This window comes from Stegostoma tigrinum, chromosome 12 (genome assembly GCF_030684315.1).
Source record: "Stegostoma tigrinum isolate sSteTig4 chromosome 12, sSteTig4.hap1, whole genome shotgun sequence".
Classification (NCBI taxonomy): domain Eukaryota; kingdom Metazoa; phylum Chordata; class Chondrichthyes; order Orectolobiformes; family Stegostomatidae; genus Stegostoma; species Stegostoma tigrinum.
Window position 1 is genome coordinate 58365265 of NC_081365.1, and position 20735 is coordinate 58385999.

General features: G+C 38.8%; 1 protein-coding gene across 11 annotated transcripts in view; it reads right to left on the bottom strand.

The window, feature by feature from the left end:
* Nucleotides 1–20735, bottom strand: part of dmd (dystrophin) — a 1835475-nt gene that overhangs the window by 1585850 nt on the left and 228890 nt on the right. For 3 of the 11 annotated variants that reach the window (XM_059650345.1, XM_059650341.1, XM_059650340.1), the window contains exon 1: nucleotides 6989–7011. The exons of 2 other annotated variants lie outside the window; for them this stretch is intronic. Coding sequence is in view for 1 of the 9 variants with exons in the window: in XM_059650348.1 (XP_059506331.1) it covers nucleotides 6989–7072 (84 nt within the window). In the remaining 8 variants the exon portion in view is untranslated. Of the gene's footprint in view, nucleotides 1–6988; nucleotides 7073–20735 lie in introns of those variants that run through there. 6 more of the 11 variants (XM_059650343.1, XM_059650342.1, XM_059650346.1 and 3 more) reach the window with 4 other exon arrangements.

The window sequence follows — 20735 nt, forward strand, 5'->3', positions numbered from 1 at the left end:
TGGATAAACACAGCAGGCCAAGCAGCATCAGAGGAGCAGGAAGGCTGCGATAGGTTTCTCAGCCTTCCTGCTCCTCTGATGCTGCTTGGCCTGCTGTGTTCATCCAGCTCTACACCCTGTTATCTCAGATTCTCCAGCATCTGCAGTTCCTACTATCTCTGTACTATAGGTACTGGTCCTTGAATCAGCTGCCCACCACAACCAGAACACACAGACCATGTCTGTCACATGGTGCAAGCATTTATTGTTTTGTTAATTGTGTGCAATTAAAAACAATTTGTTCTTGCTCATTAATATTGAAATATTCATTCCACAACACATGGATTTGTTTTCAGCTGTGCCAAATAAATAAAGGATTCAGTGAATTGAGGAAATCTTTCACTTTCTACAAATAAATCATTATTTATAGAACAGATAAAAAAAAGGTTTGGGTTTATATAGTGTTTTCACAGCCAAGGATGTCTGAATGTCCATGATCACAAATTAGGAATTAGGAATTTCTGAAGTGCAGTCACTATAATAAGGTAAAATAAGCAGCAGCTAATTTTGACACAGGAAGATCCAACAATCAGTGATGTGAAAATCCTTTGTGCTGTTGATTGAGTGGTAACTATTGGCCAGATGCCAGTGATAACATTCCTCTTCATTTTCAAAATAATATGCTAGGCTCTTTTATGTCCACCCAATTCAGCCAACAAGACTGACAGAGTATCAGGTTGATGACAGGTTCCATTGTGTTCGTCTTGATTTTTGAGCTCAATAAACCCAAAGTTTCTGTCTTTTATCGGTTTAAAAGAAAATGCTTCTCCCAAGCCTTTTGCAAGCCAGATAAAACTCCATCCTGACCATGCTAAGACGATATAGAGGACCACTTTCACTCATGTGATCTCTATTATTTTCACTTGCTTATGAGACATAAATCAATACTCCCTTCTGGTTAAGCTATAATGTTAGCAATGCAGCAATGAAAAAGGGCCAATTAGTTTTATGCAGATCTTAGGGTGGAATTTTCCAATCTGGATGTAAAGACTGTTGACAAAAATGAGATGCATCACATCTGCCTTGGCTTGGGTGAACTGTCTTTCATATAAGGCACTTCTCAGCTCATTGTCCATGTGGATGAGACATTCTGTAAGTTACTTAACAAATCATATTGTGCCCTCTGGTACTACAAATTGGTGCAGCTCCTTGAATATCTTGCTGCATTTATTTTCACTTTTGCTGTGAATGCAAACCTGATTTCTGGTTCAGAAAGTTGACCCATCTCCTCTGACCTTTACCCTAACATGTTTTGTTATGTTATATGATGTTACGCCGAATGGGCTGCATTCAAAACAGAACAAGCAGAACAGAACTAACAGGGGCATCCAGGACACGATGGGCCATCAGCAATAGCAGAATCCACCATAAGTTGGAAGTTTATGGTCTTGCATTTCCCTCACTACATCATTTCCACCGTGGCAGTGATTACCTCTGGTTCTAAGCAGCACAGGAGAGCCTGCCAGGAGCCCACCATGCATCCTTGAAATTGAGGTGCCAACTGAGCAAAGCGAAAGGGATCCAATCATGTTAAATAGCTAAAACTGCATGCAAGACAGAGCTAAACAATCCCACATTCAATTGATCAGGTCAATATTCTATAATCCTGCCACATCCAATGAAGAATGCTGGCAGACAATTAAACAACTCACCAGGAGAGGAGACTGCACAAATAGCCTCACCCTCAATGATGGGAGTCCCAAACATCCCGAAGGAATGTATAAGTACCTGTAACTCTTTCTAATTAGAAATGTTGAATGGATAATCCAATTTAGATTTCTCCTTAAGTGTCCAGCATCATAGATATTGGTTTTCACCCAATTTGATATGAAGAAATAGCTAAAGTATCAGACAGCATTCTGGCAGTTGCACGGAAGACGTGTGTGCCAGAACTAACTATACATTAGCTAAGCTGTTCTGGTACAGTCAGAGCATTTATTCAATACTGTGGAAATTAGACCAGATATGTGATGTCAACGAAAAGGTGTGACAAATCAAATCCAATCAATTTCCACTCAATTTGCCTACATCTTATCTTTGTTGCTCCCTATCCAATATTTATTCCCCCCCAACAAATGGAGCACATGTAGCATCGAAAAGATACAAAGTGGAGTTTGAAAGCACCTTCCAAATGCAGAATCGTCACCATTGAGAAGGAGGTTGGATACAGATACATTGGAAGTTGGAAGTTCCCCTCCAAACTGCACACTGACCTGAATTCAAACTATGTTACCATTCTTTAATAATCATGGGATCAAGATCCTGGAAGTTCCTTTTTGACAAACCTATAGATATATTCAAAAAGGTAGTTCACCTTAACCTTCCCAAGGGCAATTTATAATGTGCAATAAACACTGGCTTTGGCACCAAAATCCACATTGCATAAACAAACAAAAACTTTTCTGAGAATATTGGACATTTGCAACAGAAGGTGATCAGCATTAAATTTGATAATTTCATTGAAATGATACTGGGTAGTTTTACAATGTCTGGGACAAACTTGTAAAAAATTACTCTACAGTATTACTGCAAGGGACAAAATTTCATCACAGCTGCAAAGGCTAGAGTAGCCTTTTCCTCTGCTAGAACTTTGATATGAAGATATGCACACATTACAGGATTCCATTACTGGTACAAGGTGGTCTTGTGGAGCCGTAGGAAACAACCCTACCCCTTAACAGCCAGAAATTCAGGATTCAAGACCCACTTCAGTGTTTGATACCAAGGAAGGATCATTCATAATATCAACTTGAACATCAGTTTGAGACTCCATCTAAAATTCACCAATGGCAGCTGGTTAAGAGTAGAAGAGATTCCACGTATGCTCCGTGATGTAAGGCAAAATTTCTGATTTCTTTATGTTTGTACAAGAGCATGTTCTAGTCAGATTCTGTAGGGGACAAATATACTCACTTGATTGAGTGGCTGGTGTGGATCAGACTGATGCCGACATAATCAGGTTTGTTTGCCTTTCCAGTTGAAGTGAATTTGGGACCTGCCTCCTTGCCATTCCCACGTTGGAGATTAGTGTTGCAGATTGAACTAAACTGCTACCTGCAAACTGTGGCACATTGCATTGGTAACACAGTTATCATGCTGTTTTCCTTTAATCTTCATCAAATTTTGAGGATTCAATGGAATAATGGCAGGAAATACAGGCAATTCTTGCCCTAATCAAGTTCAACCTATAACTGCTGAACAGAGTATTAAATGACAAAAAGGGTCACTATCAATAGCATACAATAAAATTACACCAATACTCAGACCATTGTTATCAATGTTCTCTCTGTATAGAATTGTGAGAAACACTTACAAAGATCCAACTCACACTCTGCAGAAAGATGTTCGTACACATACATTGCAGCAACACAGGGAAATGGAACAACTGACCTCAATCTCCTCACTTAAGTATTTTTTGTTAAACAATACTTACGCAAATAAAACAAACTACAGTGTCATACATAACTAATGAAATTGATGTACAAAATTTTATGTTCTTTAAATAATTTAGCAAGAATTTTCACCATATTATCTAATTATATGTCTCAGCAACAGCAGAACCAGGATAATGATAATGCTCTTGGAAAAATATTCAAAATGCTGAATTTTGAATTCTGATTACTCTCCTATCAAAATAAATCCATGTCTCATTATACTGAGCTTACTGTTGAATTTTTTTAATGATCCATTTTTAGATATCAGTCTTTAGCCCTTTCTCCATCACAACAAATCTATTACAACTTACCTCCCTTCTTCCTAATGATTAAACCAATATAAAAATTAACTGCAAGTAAATAAAGTAGACTTATGAGGCTTACAAATACTGTTAATAAGACCTCAACGTAACTCTATTACCAATACTGCTGCTACTTGATAGAGTTTCAACAATATCACAATATATTGTATGTTACTAGATACAACGTTGGTTATTCACAATTTGCTCCCTGGTGCAGATCCAACAAAAGCCAGCAAAAGTAAAGCCAAGGTAACTTAGTATTGTCAATTGAATCTCTCCATTAGTAAGAGTTGCCATTTTGAATCACTCTCTATTGGTATTGTTTAAAACATGCACAACATATTCATGTTTGTGACATTATAAAGGTTTCTCCTGTCCTTAGTCTGGGAAGGCAATGGCTTAGTTGTATTATTGCTGGACTGTTAATCGAGAGAGCCAGGTAATGTTCTGGAGGTCCAGATCTGAATCCAGCCATGACAGATGGTGGCACTAGAATTCAATAAATATCTGGAATTAAGAGTCTAATGATGGCCATGAATTCATTGCCAATTTCCGGAAAAAAACATCTGATTCACTAATGTCCTTCAGGGGAGGAAACTGCCATCCTTACCTGGTCTGGCCCACATGTGATGCTGGACCCAAAGCAATGTGGTTGACTCTTAACTGCCCTCTGGGAAATTAGGGATGGGCAATAAATGCTGGCCTTACCAAAGACGCCCTCATCCCATGAATAAATGAAAAAAAAATTGAGACAGGAGAACTGTGCTTAAGTTCCATGTCAGCAACAACTCAATTAGGTAGCTGCATAACAGTTTTGTGGACAAAACAAAGGCGAAGACAAGCCACAGTCAACATCTGAAACATCAGTTACATTGGAATAAATGAAAACATCCACAATTATATTGTATCTGTTCTCGTGAAATACAATAACCTAGACATATAGTTAGAAATAAATACACTTATCTGGAAGTCGTAGAGCTGTGTGGTGTGGAAATTGCTTCCAACATGCTGTTACTTTGCATGACCACTGACAGAATGCTTCCGAATTCAATTGCATTTCTATTTTTGGGTTATAATTCCAGTTTAAAACAATATTCATAATAAATGGCATACATTTAGAAATACAGAGCAGTTCACAGCCAGTCATGAACACAGTCTAATTATATCCAAAGTGACCCACATTGGTTAACTATAGCGGATTGGTGCATACAAGAGTACATTCTTTTCAGTGCTATTGCATAATAATCATATAAATTTCAAGGGTTACAAGGATGCAATGTTGGGAACTGCAATTATACCAATCAGCAATCCACAGAAGAACTCCAAGGAAAGAGTGTCACTTTTTCAATGTGGCAAAGGAAAAGTCAACCTGAAATACTTCTCAATATTGTCAAGCATCTTGTTATAGAGTGCTGCTAATAGCCCTCAACCAGCCACATCTTAAAAACATCATGTAGTGGATAAAAGGAAATAGAACAATTTGAGAAAATATAGAGAAGGAAATAATATCTTTAATTACATCCTTATGTCTGAAAATGCTACTCTTCACAACTGGCAATTATCATTCTATAATCTAAAATGTTAAATATAATAAATGCTGTGCTCGAGAAACTGCAGAGAAACACTGTCGAGGCAGGGAGCTATTCAGATTGTTCAAATAGCCCCATAAAGCTTCAATGGCGGTTCATTTAAGGGGAATATGTTCCATAGAATGCACCGTAGATTGAGGAATAGAAGGGAGAAATTATGAATGATTTTACACAGCTAGTTAGCTCTGCAATTTATCAAACAAAATCTGTGAAGCTGAGTTTACACTGAAAAATGTTCACCTGGATATTGAAGTGATATCCGACAGCCTAACGTAGCATAACTGGCCGTAAGTTCATGCTTTCGAGTTTGTATCCAACAAGATTATTCTTGGTTTTTCACTTCATTTTAAAGGTTAGATTAATGGAATTGCTTATCTTTCGAGTTGGACTTCCTTGTCGACAGAATAAAAGTGACATTTATTATGATGGCTAATTCAAAAATACAGAGAACGTACAATTTAACTCCGATGTCTTTTCTTCCGAGTTCTTTGTCGGTCTTTAGAAACAACTTCTAATTTGACAGTTAGAAACATGATATATGTTTCCCTTATGGCAAATCACCCACACATTTTGCAGAACTGAATTTTTTGTTGGAAGCACTGCAGTTTATTACCCCCTCTTTAGATGAATTTTCAATAAGCACAGTACAGCCACGCAAGGTTCTAATATCAGCACATTTTTTTTCTGCACCTATACTTACATAACTAATGTATTTGTTATATCGTTACCCGATTATGTTCTCATTTCAATATGTCTACTTGCTGATTAACTTTCATTAATGATGACAAGGTTTAATCAGAAAATGGTGCCCATTTTCACTTAACCTTTCAAATCATACTCTTCACACGTGGGCATCGATTTATCAATGATGATATTCCCAGGCTTACTAAGTATTAAATTATGCAATGCATGTGTGCATGATACAGAATAGGCCACAGGGCAAGGTAATCTGAAGAAAAATTGGTGTTCTGTTCTCAGATACTATACTATAGCAATCAAAGCCAGGTTTGTGTTTACAATTGATCTCTATGACAAGTATTGAAATAAGCTTATATTGGAGGCATCAGGCTAAGTTTGATGTTCCCCTCTAGGGAGCAGAGAAAAATCATTGCTACTCTACTATACTTCTCTGCTGCTGTGTTACAGAAGCTCAGAGACTGATCTTCTGCTCATTTTTACAATAACAATAGTGTGTGGCATGGAGATATATACAAAAGAAGGAAAATAATAAGCTCCAGGAAGCTGGGAATGCATTTTAAATGTGACTAGCATGTTTAGCAGAAACTACAGAAAACTGTAAACTGTGTTAAAGTGAGAGCAAATTGCTGTGAAGGTGACGGCAAGTAAAGAATTTTGAGTAAAAGGGAAATTCATTTCATAGTCAATGAAGTGAATGCGGTTTGGCTATTTTGCTTTTGAAGAAATCTCATAAGGATGCTGCATTAATTCAGGGGAAACCCCAAGCGCCTTAAGTTGGGGTGTGATTTGGTCAATAGAATCAGTCAATGTGTGGCAACACGGATAAATGTTACCTCCCTTGATGTGCAAAACAAAAAGCCTACTCATGCAGTCAGACAGCCATACAGCACAGAAGCAGAAGCAGAAACTGGCTCAGCATTCTCACCTGTTGCATCTTTTTTCCTTATCTTTTTAACGTCAGCAGTGGTGTCATATTTTTGTTCCCTTTTCCCAGCTACTGGCCTGAAACCTGAATGAAATACCGATTATGATGTTTAGAATTAGGCAATTGCTTTCTTAGTGATTTGAATAAGGGAACTGAACGTAATATCCCCAAGTTTGCAGATGACGCAAAGGTGGGTGGGAGCGTGAGCTGTGAGGATAATGTACAGATGCTTCACTGTGAATTCGGACAAGTTGAATGAGTAGGCAAACGCAGGGCACTGCAAGTATAATGTGAATAAATTTGAGGTTATCCACTCAGGTAGAAAAACAGGAAGGCATGTTATCATCTGAATGGCAGTAGTTTGAGAAAGGGAAGGTATAATGTGATTTTTTTTTTATATGCCAGTCACTAAAAGTATGTAATGCAGTAGGTGAAGAAGGCAAATGCTATGCTGGCCTTCGTAGCAACAGGATTCAAGTACAGCATCAGGGCTGTCTTGCTGCAATTTCACAGGCCTTTGGTGAGACTACATCTGTTTTGTTAACACATTATTAACACATCACATTATTAACACTATTAACACATCACTGTCCAAATTTACATGTTGATTTAACACCAAAGTGATAATAGACACAATAAAAACCTACAGGAATGTAGCCCCTCTGAGGAAAAGGATTCAATTTTGATTTTGCGTTGTCACCTGGCAGTGTGATTTACATTAAATTTTTATCACGTATATTATGCAAAAATGTCAGCAGGGACACATGGTTAAAGTACTGGCACAAAAAAGGAAGAACATAATCACTCTTTGCAAAAGGCTTCAGTAATAATGTAAGGGATTTTGAGAAGCCAAAGGCCATACTGTAATAAGTGCATTTCATAACTCAGACTCGAGAGTACTGACATTCAGATACTGAGTTATTTGTATGATGGAATTAATGTTAGTATTTACCTGTGCATTCGTGAAACAAGAATTTCTGACAACGTACTGGATAGCTGCAGTTCAAAAACTGAGTTGTTTTGCTCGGGTTGCATCACAATACAGAGATGGGAAAACTTCAAAATTTACCTAGAAGTGCAGTCCACATATTCACTGCTTTCCTGTAAGATACTACGACTTGTTTGCAATTCTTTCTGCTTCACTGTGTAATCAATATAATTTTACATTATTCCAACAAAGGGCTATGACTAAGCTTCAAAACTTTGGCAACAGTATGCAGTGTGTGTACTATGTTTTATGCACTGGAGTTTTGTTGAAATCCTTCCCGCTTCTCTCTTTCTTATTCTGTAATCTCTTCACTCCCCCTCCCATTTCCGGCTAACCTCAATTATAGTGCACTTTCCAACTGAGATGCCTGAAGTTCTCAACATTCAGAGTCAGAAACATCAGTAGATTTTGCTGCTTTTGGAACGAGACTGTAGTTACCTCAAGATGAATCACAAACACCTTTTAAAGTTCAACAAACATTTTATATGTTGGTCATAGTTTCCTTACGCTGTCAATAGTTCTTCTTATCTCACAAGAAATCTGACAGAATGAAAGCAGCGTAAGTTAATCATTGAGACAGTTAAAAAAGTTAATTATTTGTGCTAACACAATACCTAACAACAAAGCATGATTCAACACCTTTGGGTAGCAGCCAGTTTTAAGGTTTTGAACTATGTAAAAGTTTAGCACAATTGTATTGTTTCAGAGATCTGAAGAGAATAATCTGTGTCCGATAAGAGAAACAATTTGAAGCAGCCACTGTTTCTCAAACAGGACAGAGGGGGAAGTATTGCTGAGCCTGACTTCAAGTTTACAACCCATGAACTCTGGAATAAGTATTCGCAAGTACGCAAGCCAGAACTACAAAAATATTAGAGATGGATCTTATTTTCATCTTGAAATGTTATTTTATCCCCTGCATCTGTATTTCAAACATAACATTATACTGCTAGTCATTTTCAAATTGAAACATTCAAAACTAAAAAGGGACCAAATAAGAACTAATGAAAATTGTTATTCATTGGACCACTGAGAGGTCATGCGTGGCCATTGGTCATGAAATATGCGCTGCAGTTACCGGAATGCTACTTCAGTGCCAGTTCATAACAGAAGTGATCACCTGAAGGACAGAAAGTGCTATACGTATGCCACATATATCAGGTTGTATTATGAGTGGCTTGGAAATGGAAACTTAACCAGTACAAACAAATAATCTGGCTATAAAATAAGAAGAAGAAGATCAGGTCCTTTACCATGGGTGGAGACATGCATAGCACAGTGAGATCACTATATAATTAGCTACATTCTGACTTGTATAATGTATGGAGAAACACTGGAGAATAAATTAACTACAATTACAAATATGCTTCTAAATCAGTCAGTCTTTTCTTTCCAGATATTCTCCGTCTTACACAATCTGTGTAATTAGGAAATTATCCCCCTTTCTTCCAGAAAGGCCAACGTGGCCAATTTTCTAAAATACATTGCTGTCCGTGAAAATATTAGTATGCCCATTGATGTGCAAAATTAAGACCACGCAGAATGAAAATAATTAGTGCTGAATTTTTAAATAAATGAATTTCCTACAGAGACTAGCTGTAAACAAAGACATTCCATTGGATGCAAATGCCTAGATATTATCAGAAGAAGAAATGAACTGAATTTTTCCCGGGTGAGGCATAAGTATCATGTTAATGAAGGCCCAAGCACATCTCAGTGTTGGAATATTAGTCTGTCAAAAACTATTATACTTCAACTGCAAGCCAAAACAATAACATTTAAATTTTTCTAACATTTACTTAATCTACTACAGGATGTGGGAGGGAAGGGGTCACTGTTGGTGTCCCCTCTGACTTCACCTGCGAGAAGTGCACCCAACTCCAGCTCCTCACAAAACATGTTAGAGAACTGGAGCTGGAGCTGGATGAACTCTGGATCATTCGGGAGGCTGAGGGGATGATAGAGAGGAGTTTTCAGGAGGTGGTCACACCCAAGGTACAGGGAAAAAGTAGCTGGGTGACTGTCAGGAAGGGGAAAGGAAAAGGAGTGGGGAACCGGATTTGGAATTCAGAAGATGAGGTATTCAGCCTTCCAACAGTCACAACAGCGAGTGAGGTAGTTAATAAAGAAATCAGAAATAAGTCAGTGCCAGGGATCCCCTGTGGCGTTCCCCTCAATATTAAGTATGCCGTTCTGGATACTGTTGATGGGGGGTGGAGTTGGGGGGGAACCTACCAGGTCTCTGGCACTGAGCCTGGCCCTGTGGCACAGAAGGGAAGTGGGGAGAATAAGAATGCAATTGTAGTGGGGGATTCAATAGTAAGAGGCACAGACAGGCGGTTCTGTGGACACAAATGAGACGAACGGATGGCATGTTGCCTCCCAGGTGCCAGGGTCCATGATGTCTCATATCATGTCTTCAAGATCCTTAAGGAGGAGGGTGAGCAACCAGTAGTCATGGGACACATCGGTGCCAATGACATGGGTAGAAAAAGGATTGAGAATGTGAAAAGTGTGTTCAGGGAGTTAGGTTGGATGCTGAAGTCCAGGACAAACAAGGTAGTTATCTCTGGATTACTACCAGTGCCACATGATAACAAAGTAAGAAATCGGGACAGAGTGCAGCTAAACACGTGGCTACGGGGCTGGTGTAGGAGGGAGGGCTTCCATTATGTGGATAATTGGAGCACATTCTGGTGAAAGTGGGACCTGTACAGGAAGGACGGGTTGCATCTGAACCAGAAGGGCACAAATATCCTGTGAGGGAGGTTTGAACTATACGGGATGGTTTAAACTAGATTGGCAGGGAATGGGGAACCGGATTTGGAATTCAGAAGATGAGGTATTCAGCCTTCCAACAGACACAACAGCGAGTGAGGTAGTTAATAAAGAAATGCCGTCAATGGAGCATAATTGTGGACAGAGGGATGGTTTGAGGTGTGTATACTTCACTGTTAGAAGTATCAGAAATAAGGCGGATAAACTTAAGAGCATGGGTCTGTACTTGGAACTATGATGTTGTGGTCATTAAAGAAACTTGGGTAACTCGGGGACAGGAATGTTTGCTGGAAGTTCTGGGATTTAGATGCTTTCAAAGAGGCGGGGGAGTGGCATTGCTAGTCAGAGCTAGTGTAGCAGCTACTGAAAGGCAGTTCACGAATGATATAATGAGTCAATTTGGGTTGAAGTCCGGAGCAAGAAAGGAGCAGTCACTTTGTTGGTTTTTTTTTACAAACATCCTAACAGTTGCAGAGAAATGCAGAAGCAGATTGGGAGGCAGATACTGGAAAGGTGCAGCAATCACAGCATTGTAGTCATGGGTGACTTCGACTTTCCAAATATTGATTGGAAACATTTTAGTTGTAATAGTTTGGATGAAGCGGATTTTGTGCAGTGCATTCAGGAAGGATTCCTGACACAGTATGTAGATGGACCAACACGAGGAGAGGCCACTTCTGATTTGGTGCTTGGCAATGAATTGGGCCAAGTGTTAACCCTGTTGGGAGGAGAGCATTTTGGCGGCAGTGATCATAACTCTGTTACTTTTACAATATTCATGGAAAAGTATAGATACATGCTGCAGGTTAAGGTTTATAATGGGGAAGGGTAATTACAATTCTGTTAGGCAAGAACTGGGTAACATAAAATAGTAACAGATGCTGTCAGGGAATAGCATTATTGAAATGTGAAGATTGTTTAAGGAATGCATACTGCGTGTGTTCGGTATGTTTGCCTTGAGTAGGCAGGAAGATGCGGTCGAGTGAGGGAGCCTTTGTTCGAGGCTGAACGACTGGTTAAGAGGAAGAATGATGCTTATGTAAGGTATAGGAAACCAGGAACAGAAAAAGTTCTGGAGGGATGCAAATTATCCAGGAAGAAGCTGAATACAGGGCTTAGGGCTTAGGCTTAGGAGAGCGATAAGGGGGCACGAGAAAACCTTGGTGGATAGGATCAAGGAAAACTGCAAGGCTTTTTACACATGCATGAGGAACAAGTAAATGATCAGAGAAAAGGTAGGGCTGATCAAGGATTGCAAAGGGAATTTCTGCATGGAGCCTAAAGAGATAGGAGAGGTTCTTAATGAATAATTTTCTTCGATATTCACAATTGAGAGGGACCTAGTTATAGAGGAGGGCAGTGTGAACCAGGCTGGTAGTCCAGAGGAGGTCAACGTTAGTAAGGAAAATGTGCCAGGAATTTTGAGGAATTTGAAGAAAGCTAAGTCCCCCAGGCCCAATGGGATTTATCCAAGGATTCTATGGGAAGCAAGGGAAGAGATCGCAGGGCCTTTGGCAATGATTTTCTCATCCTCACTGTCCACGGGTAAAGTGCCGGAAGATTGAGGAGAGGCAAACATCATTCCCTCATTCAAAAACGGGAATAGAGATAACCACGGAAATTACATGCCAGTTAGTTTTACGTCAACAGTGGGCAAATTATTGGAAAGGGCTCTGAAAGATAGGATTTATGATCATATGGAAAGGCACAGTTTCATTTGGGATAGTCAGCATGGATTTGTGAGGCGTAGATCATGCCTCACAATCCTTACTGAATTCTTTGAAGATGTGACCAAACATATGGATGACGGTAGAGCAGTGGATGTGGTATACATGGATTTTAGTAAGGTGTTTGATAAGGTTCCCATGGTAGGCTCACGCAGAAAGTAAGGAGGCATGGGATAGGAGGAAATATGGCAGATTGGATTCAGAATTGGCTGACCCTTAGAAGACAAAGTGTGGTAGTGGACAGAAAATATTCAACATGGTGCTCAGTTATGAGTGGTGTACCACAAGGACCTGTTCTGGGTCCTCTTGTATTTGTGATTTTTGTAAATGATTAGGATGAAAAGTGGAAGGGTAGATTAGTAAGTTCGCAGGCAATACGAAGGTGGGTCGCATTGTGGGCAGTTTGGAGGGCTGTTCTAGGTTACAAAGGGATATTGATAGGATGCGGAGCTGGGCTGAGAAGTGGCAGATGGAGTTTAACCCCGAAAAGTGTAAGGTGATTCATTTTGGAAGGTCAAACTTGAAGGCAGAATACAGGTTAACAGAAAGATTCTTGGCAGTGTGGAGGAGCAGAGGGATCTTGGGGTTCATGTCCACAGTTCCATGAAAGCTGCCACCCAGGTGGAGAGAGTTGTTTAGAAGGCATATGGTGTGTTAGCTATCATTAATAGAGGGATTGAGTTCAAGAGCCGTGAAGTTATGCTCCAGCTATACAAAAGCCTGCTTCGTCTACATCTGGAGTATTGTGTCCAGTTCTGGTCGCCTCATTACAGGAAAGATGTGGAAGTGTTAGAAAAGGTGCAGAGGAGATTTACCAGGATGTTGCCTGGAATGAAGGGAAGGTCTTACGAGGAGAGGGTGAGAGAGCTAGGGCTTTTCTCTTTGGAACGATGAAGGATGAAAGGCGACTTGCTGGACTTGTATAAAATGATCAGAGGTACAGATAGAGTAGACAGCCACAGACTTTTTCCTCAGGTGGAGGTAGCTATTATGAGAGGGCATGGTTTTAAAGTGAGTGGAGGTAGAGATAGGAGAGAGGTCAGAGGTAGGTTCTTTACTCAGAGAGTGTAGGGCATTGCTGGAGAGGGTAGTGGAATCGGCCTCATTAGGAGCATTTAGGCGGCTACTAGATTGGCTTATGGATGATAGTATAGGTAGGGGTGGAGGTGAGATAGACCTTAGGATTAGGGTAGAAGTTTGGCACAACATTGTGGACTGAAGGGCCTGTACTGTGCTGTGTTCTATGTTCTACTGTTGGTTAGTTCCAAATCGATAAAAACCAAAACTGATCAGAAACTTCATCCAGATGCAGAACTTGCTTGCTAGGTCTTCATGAACACTGCCTAACCGAATGTGATATGCAGCATTCTTTGAAGTACAGATTCGAGCATAATTTGGTCCTTAATAGTTCCTGATATTTTTCTCATCTGAGGTCAATGAATTATGCCAGGGTAGTTTTCAGCATTTACTGAAGTCGTCTAAATGAGAAGACACTTGAATGAAGTGCATGCATTCCAAAGCGGTCTCTCAGGATGAAGAACAATCTTCTTCAACTCTGGAATTATGGGTGCAGAAGAATGTAATGTTCCCAGCTGTTGTTACAACCTGATATTTCAAATCAGATTCCAGACTAACGTCTGGCTTAATTGGTCGTTTTGTTCTTTTTATGAACTTAACAAGATGCTCTTTCATGGAAGCACAAGTCGATGATACAGCAGATTTTGGCTTTAATAATTAAACAGAACGTTTCGTGCAAAAAGAAAAGACAAGGAAGAATTTACCAAGCAATTTCCATATTATTCTTGTTGGTACTTGATGGTACATTATGGTTATTCTGGTACTTGAAAAATGTCAAAACACATAGTCAAATTATAATATTCCAATCATACCAACATCATCCCTTTACAGTGCTTCAACAACAGAGATTTATCTTTACTATAATATCTATAGATTTAACTTAACTGTTGCTTTCAATTCCTAACATTGAGAAACTGACAGGGTCTTTCCAGAATATTTACAAAGCTAAGTTTAGATTTCCTCCGGTTCAAATAAATGCTTAAGCATTCTAACCAAATACTTCTGGCATGGAATTTTTTAACTAAAACCTTTACATTCTTCTAATTTTTCTGACCCAACTTCTTTCTCCAAGAGAACCTAATTCAAATGTTAAACTTTCAACAGGGTTTCCCCAAAGTGAACGCAAACATCAATTCCTGATCCACCCAACTGAATACAGGCTAATGTTTTTCAGTGATAGTGATTTCTGAAGAAGGGTCTAGGCCTGAAACATCAGCTTTCCTGCTCCTCTGATGCTGCTTGGCCTGCTGTGTTCATCCAGCTCTATACCTTGTTATCTCTAATGCTTTTCAGGATTGATTCTGTCCCCTCATGAAACTCTCAATAGAAACAAGTTTCCAATGACACTTCAGGAACTCTTTCTCGCAGACTAATTTCAAAACATTATGGTTCCAGAAATACTGATAAGTTAACCTCTTCATGCACAAAGACTCAAACCCATATGCCATAAGTTTAAAATCTGAACTCTAAACTAAATGATGTTACTGAAGCTCACACCTTATATCACAGGGACCAAACATGCGATGCTGGATCTGAAAATACTGCCACTGGCAGAGAAGAGGTGTTCAAAGAAGTGACTGGGTGCAATGCTCTCATTTTTTTAGGCTCCATTCACTGTTCAGCCTCCAATTTGGCTGAGCAAAGGTTCTCAAAATGATTAGCCCCTTCACAGATGCTTCTTCTCTAGTTTGGGCAGTCTGGAGCAAGAGAGTCCAAAGAGTCAATGGCAATGTTGTCTTTTTTAGTGAGGCTTTGAAGACATCCTCGAAGCATTTCCTCTCTCCTCCTGGTAGCCATGTGTCATGACTCAGCTCAAAGCACAAAGATTGCCTTGGGAATGTTGTGTCAGGCTCATGTATGGTGAGGCATGCCGAATAATGCTGACTGACCATAACCAATACTTTGATACTGGGTATGTTGGTCTGTACACCGATATTACAGAGTATATCCTGCCACTGGATTTGCAGGAATTTGCACAGGCATTATTGCTGATATATCTCTACAGGTTTGAGATATCCGTTGTACATTGTCCATGTCTCTGACAAATACAGGAGGGCTGGAGGTTTGAAGTCTTGGGTCATTAAACAATCTATTTTCAAATGGCAAAAGGCTGTATTGACCATTCGATGTTGTGTTTCATCATTGATGATTGCCCGCACTGAATGAGGCTCTCATGTGATAGTCATTTTTAAAAGAAAAAAGGACTTATTCCTATACCATTTCATTTTCACTTTCTTCGGCACCCATCCCAGAAGAGACACCTACAAAGTTGCTTTCAATTTGTAAACAACTTCAGATTTGATGCTCCAAAACTTGAGTGGTTTAGATGGAATTACTTTGCCCAATATCTTAATTAGAAATGTAAATGCAGTTTAATCTGCCAACTCTGAATTCATTTTTTGTAGACTAATTATCTCAATGTCATGTTTTAGATAAGTATTATTTTGGGCCCATGAAGGAATACTTAAACGAAGTAATCTGACAAGTTTCCATTTTGGCACCAATTCTACAATCATTTCAATGTCAGCAAGGGCAGATATCACCAAATTAGCTCCCAATCAGCTCAAGTACCGCAGCCCAAACTTCCTCTCTGAATTGGACCTGGCACATCAGCATAAATTTTCCTTGGCTCACAAAAGGTTGAGTCTTACAACAACTGAAACTTAATAATGGGAGCAAACATTCTTGATAATCTTTAGTTTTGATAATCTTAAATTGGTTGCTCATTCAGGATTACTCAGTAAATGCTGTCAAATTACAGAATTGGAGGCAAGCGTCAGTCTGATTGGCATTTGCTGAACAATACTAAAAATACTATTAATTTCAATGACAACTAATTTAAGATCAGCAATGTGGCTTGTTTACACTGAATAGAAGCTACATATATTTATGTGCCGAAATATTTCCTCATGAAAAAAGAATTATGCCCAGACTTTGTCACTTTAAAAAAAATGAACAGAAACATGAGACAATAGTTCCCTGTGTAGACTTTTTGGCAACACCTTGACCAGTGTCAGAGTCAATATCGCAACCAAGGTGCACCCTTTTCTTATGCAGTATAAAGTGGTGCTGCCTTTGAATTACAGAATTCTTGCCGCTGTCCTGATAAGTGCAGCACAAAACACTTTAATAGCAATTCTCTTTTATCAGCAATCTTCAACCATTATTGCAATTGAATATATGAATGGTAACTTCTTCAAAGAGATCATAGCAATCTTTGTAACAAATGGTTATGCATACACAGACCTGTGGTATTTGTCTGAAAGTCAGATTATCCTTGCCAGGCAGACATACTCTGGTGCACAACACAACAGGGTGGCTGTTATTTAACAGTCCACATCATCACAAAAGTCAGTAAAGCAGCACAGTTAGTGTATAAAAAGTAGGGATTTTTTTGGCTTTAATCAAAGTTACAAGTTATGCAATCTCAGATGAGGTACACCACCTGCAAGTTACAGCTGTCATTTTACACCAGGGAGATAAAAATCACCAGTATAATTCTTGTTCAAGTTCACAAAACATATGCCTGAAAAGTACCAAAAATTCCAATTCATCTCACTGACTGAAATATTCTTCAGGCTGATTTCAAAACAAAGCTTTCGATCTAGTGTGCCACCCACAAAATTATTCAGAACTTTTTATATTTAAAATATACAAAATGCATGTACTGTTTTTGTATATATATACTGTATACAGCAATGATTCCATATGATGTGAATCATCCCATGATCTGTCTGCAGCAAACTTAACGTGCATATTGAGGAACAAATGGGAAAATAAAACCACACTGTAAGCACACTTCAAAGAGGTTGTAATAAATGACTATGAAGTGTGCAGAACATTGCATTATGGATGCAAAACAATTTATTGCTATGTAAAGTCCTTTAAGCGAGCAATTCTTTACTGTTTGCCAAGCCTATCACCTTCATGAACAGACTCAATTATTCCAATTTCAGCTGCTGGAAAATCAGCTCATGTCATCAGGGCCATGCTGCAGACTGTCAGATGAATATTTATTATTTATTAATATTATTTTATTTATTATATTGGTTCAAGAACCAGTGTTCTTGAATCAATGGTTTTGTATATCTATATATGTTTCAAAGTACATACTATTGTTTCATTTGAAAGAGGTCTTTACATCACAAATTTCTAACTATCAAGTCTGCAGCTCATATGCATTGAAACTGTGGCATTCTTTTAGATCTAGAAACTGAAGCAAATTTTATGACATACTTGAGAACTTCATGTTTTATGGAGAGACTTGCAGCACATTTTTGAACTTCTCTCATTATCCAGGATCATAAAGGGGTGACGAATAATGAAAGCTTCAGTACAGAAGATCTTTAGATCACTGGGGTGGAACACAATGAAGGAATTAGGAAATTGCTTGCTCCTATTGGAAATGCAGTTCTGGACCATTAACTCCCGACACACACTGACTCCTGAATGGGGCATCACCTTATTAGGAGAGTTTTCAATGAGATACACAGTTCCTTATACAGTAGTGTTGTCAACCCTCCTGTGATCCCCAAGTATGAAACACTCATCGTCAGAGCACCGTCACAAGCAATTCAGAAGAAAAATCATAATAGCTTTAAACATTGTGTACTTTGAAATTCCTTTGAAGACTCTTTTATATTCATTCACTGTGATTAGTTTTACTTAATCCTACTAAAAAGAGTGAGCGAGTATACACATGCAAGTGTGCATGTGTGTGTGTGTGTGTGTGTGTGTGTGTACATGTGTGTGAGAACTGCTGGGGAGGAACAAGGCAACGAAGTTCTTTCAAAGTGACAAACCGATCACAATGGCCCAAAATACCTTGTTTGTAATGTCAGTTTATTAGGTTCTAATCACAGAAATATCTGGCATGGACTAAAAAAGTGACAGTCAAGAATTATCCAATGTGTTTATGAAAAGTCTATGTCCATTCACTATCCAACTGACATGAAAAGGCAATGAACTGTAAGCAGAAGCATAATGGGTGACCAACGTCAGGAGTTTATGAGTGGTGCAGTTGGAGGCAAGAGGCCATAAGATGAAACGTCTCAGAATATGCACAGTTAGAATCACCAGTCATTTTGCACAGCCCATTTTTCAAATCTCCACCACAATCTCACACCAATCAATCAGGCCAGTAAGTATGAGCTACAGCTGACATACATCACCTGTTCTAGCCAAAGAACATGTTGCTGTTTAATACCTAAGAAACTATATTGCTGTTGTAAAAGGTTCTGGTGTCATGCAGGAATATTATATATCAATTACTTCTACTGTTTATACACAAGATAAAGTGGGCTGAATAGGAGAACCACAGTCCAAACACTGATAGTAGTAGTGTATAATAATCCTTGGCTCAGTCTTCACACTTAATGCAACCTTGTATCAAAAATAAATCAAATCAAGTTCAACCATTTCTAAATTATACTTCAGAATTATGTCAAACTCAGTGCAACCCACATGCTACTGAATGCTTAAGACTCAGGTTTTGAGGCAAGGAGTGCCTGACCAATTCAATGCTTTTTTTGCCCCTCCCCCCCCAGAAAATAATAGACTGCAATAGGATTAATAATGGGATCAGAGATAATAGGAACTGCAGATGCTGGAGATTCTGAGATAATAAAGTGTGGAGGCCTCAATCTTTCCACTCAGGTTCTTTCAGTTTAGCGTGCACAGTTTGACTTATCAGAGGGCAAGTACTGATCCTCCACAACATAATCTTCTGAACAGGGGATACTGTCATTCCCTTAACCAATGTGTTCTCCAATGTCTTATGAATCCCAAAACCAACCAAATATACCCCTCTCTACTAGTTGCAAGAGTGCACTCATCTTGTTAAATATCACTTGTCTGTGGAATAGGATTAAGTTGTGAACAGGTTGGGGATGTATCAGTCTGTCCAGTTCACAAGAAGTAACAGAAATGCAATGCTATTCTGAAATAAATAAATTGTTTAATTGTGGCTTTTATCCTAGCATGTTGTTGATGATCGTTACAATGCAGGTGATCCTTCTGAAAGAAAAACAATGAATGCATAACAATTGGTTAAAAATAAATGCAGTTGCATTGATGAAAATACATGCTTCACTTATCAAAGATTGAAAAAATTATGGAACAAAATAGCTATAGTCAAAAGGTTATTAACTTAAACACTCAGGCATCTTAAAAGAGAACAGGAAGGTAATGTTTGAACTTGAATCCTTCAGTAGAAGAAAAAGGGGCAGGTTAAAAATAAATTAAAAGGAGAGGGTAACAGAAAGCAACAGTTCAAGTGAAAATTCAAGCATGTTGCTTACAAAAGAGCAACTGAACAGGTTTGTCTCTTATTCTGCTCAGATGTTGATCTCACCCTTGTCAGGGAGGTCAGTGTGCTTTCTTCTTAGATCTAGGGTAAACTGGACAAGGCTTTTCTTCCCAAAGACATTGCAGTGACTTGCCAAAGAGGGCAATACCAGAAGTCAGGGTGTCATGTCATCTTGCCAGCAAGGAAATGAACTGATGCAAACTTGGAGCAATAAAGTGGGGAAATCACAATTGACAAAATAAAAAAGTAGTTAGAATATTGCACATTTTCCTTTATTAGAGGCAATATGAGTTAATGCCAATTTGAGTCAAGTACTGAACGAGGCTTGGTAAAGATTCTAATCATATTTCACACTGACTCTGTATCATTAGAGACAATAAGCCAAGGAGGAGAGTAAGCAAACAGGAGAGCAACTCAGGAGGCCTGAGAATTGAGACTTCAAATATCCTTAAGCAATAACATTTTGCTTAGGAATGTAGGTTCCCTTAATAACATTTTAACACAGCAGAAATCTTTCCTATCACTACATTTATTGAGTCAGTTTTGTTTACTTGACTAACTCAACAGATTAGATGCTGATAAAAATAGACATGTCAGAGAATCTTGCTAATTTGCTTGCTCTAAGCAGCTATTATCTGAACTACTATTACAAAGTATTAAGTTTCATGCACATCTGTTCTCATAAAAGTAAGTCCTTCTCAGGGACTTAGCAAAGAATTGAAATTCCCGTACCACAAACCATGACCTTCACCAATGTGCTGCATGGTAAAGCAGCTGCTAGATAGCAGAAAATCTTAAAAAGAACACAGTATTACCTCATGAGAAAGAAATCTCTCCCACAACACTTATCTACTTTCAGAACAAGACAGA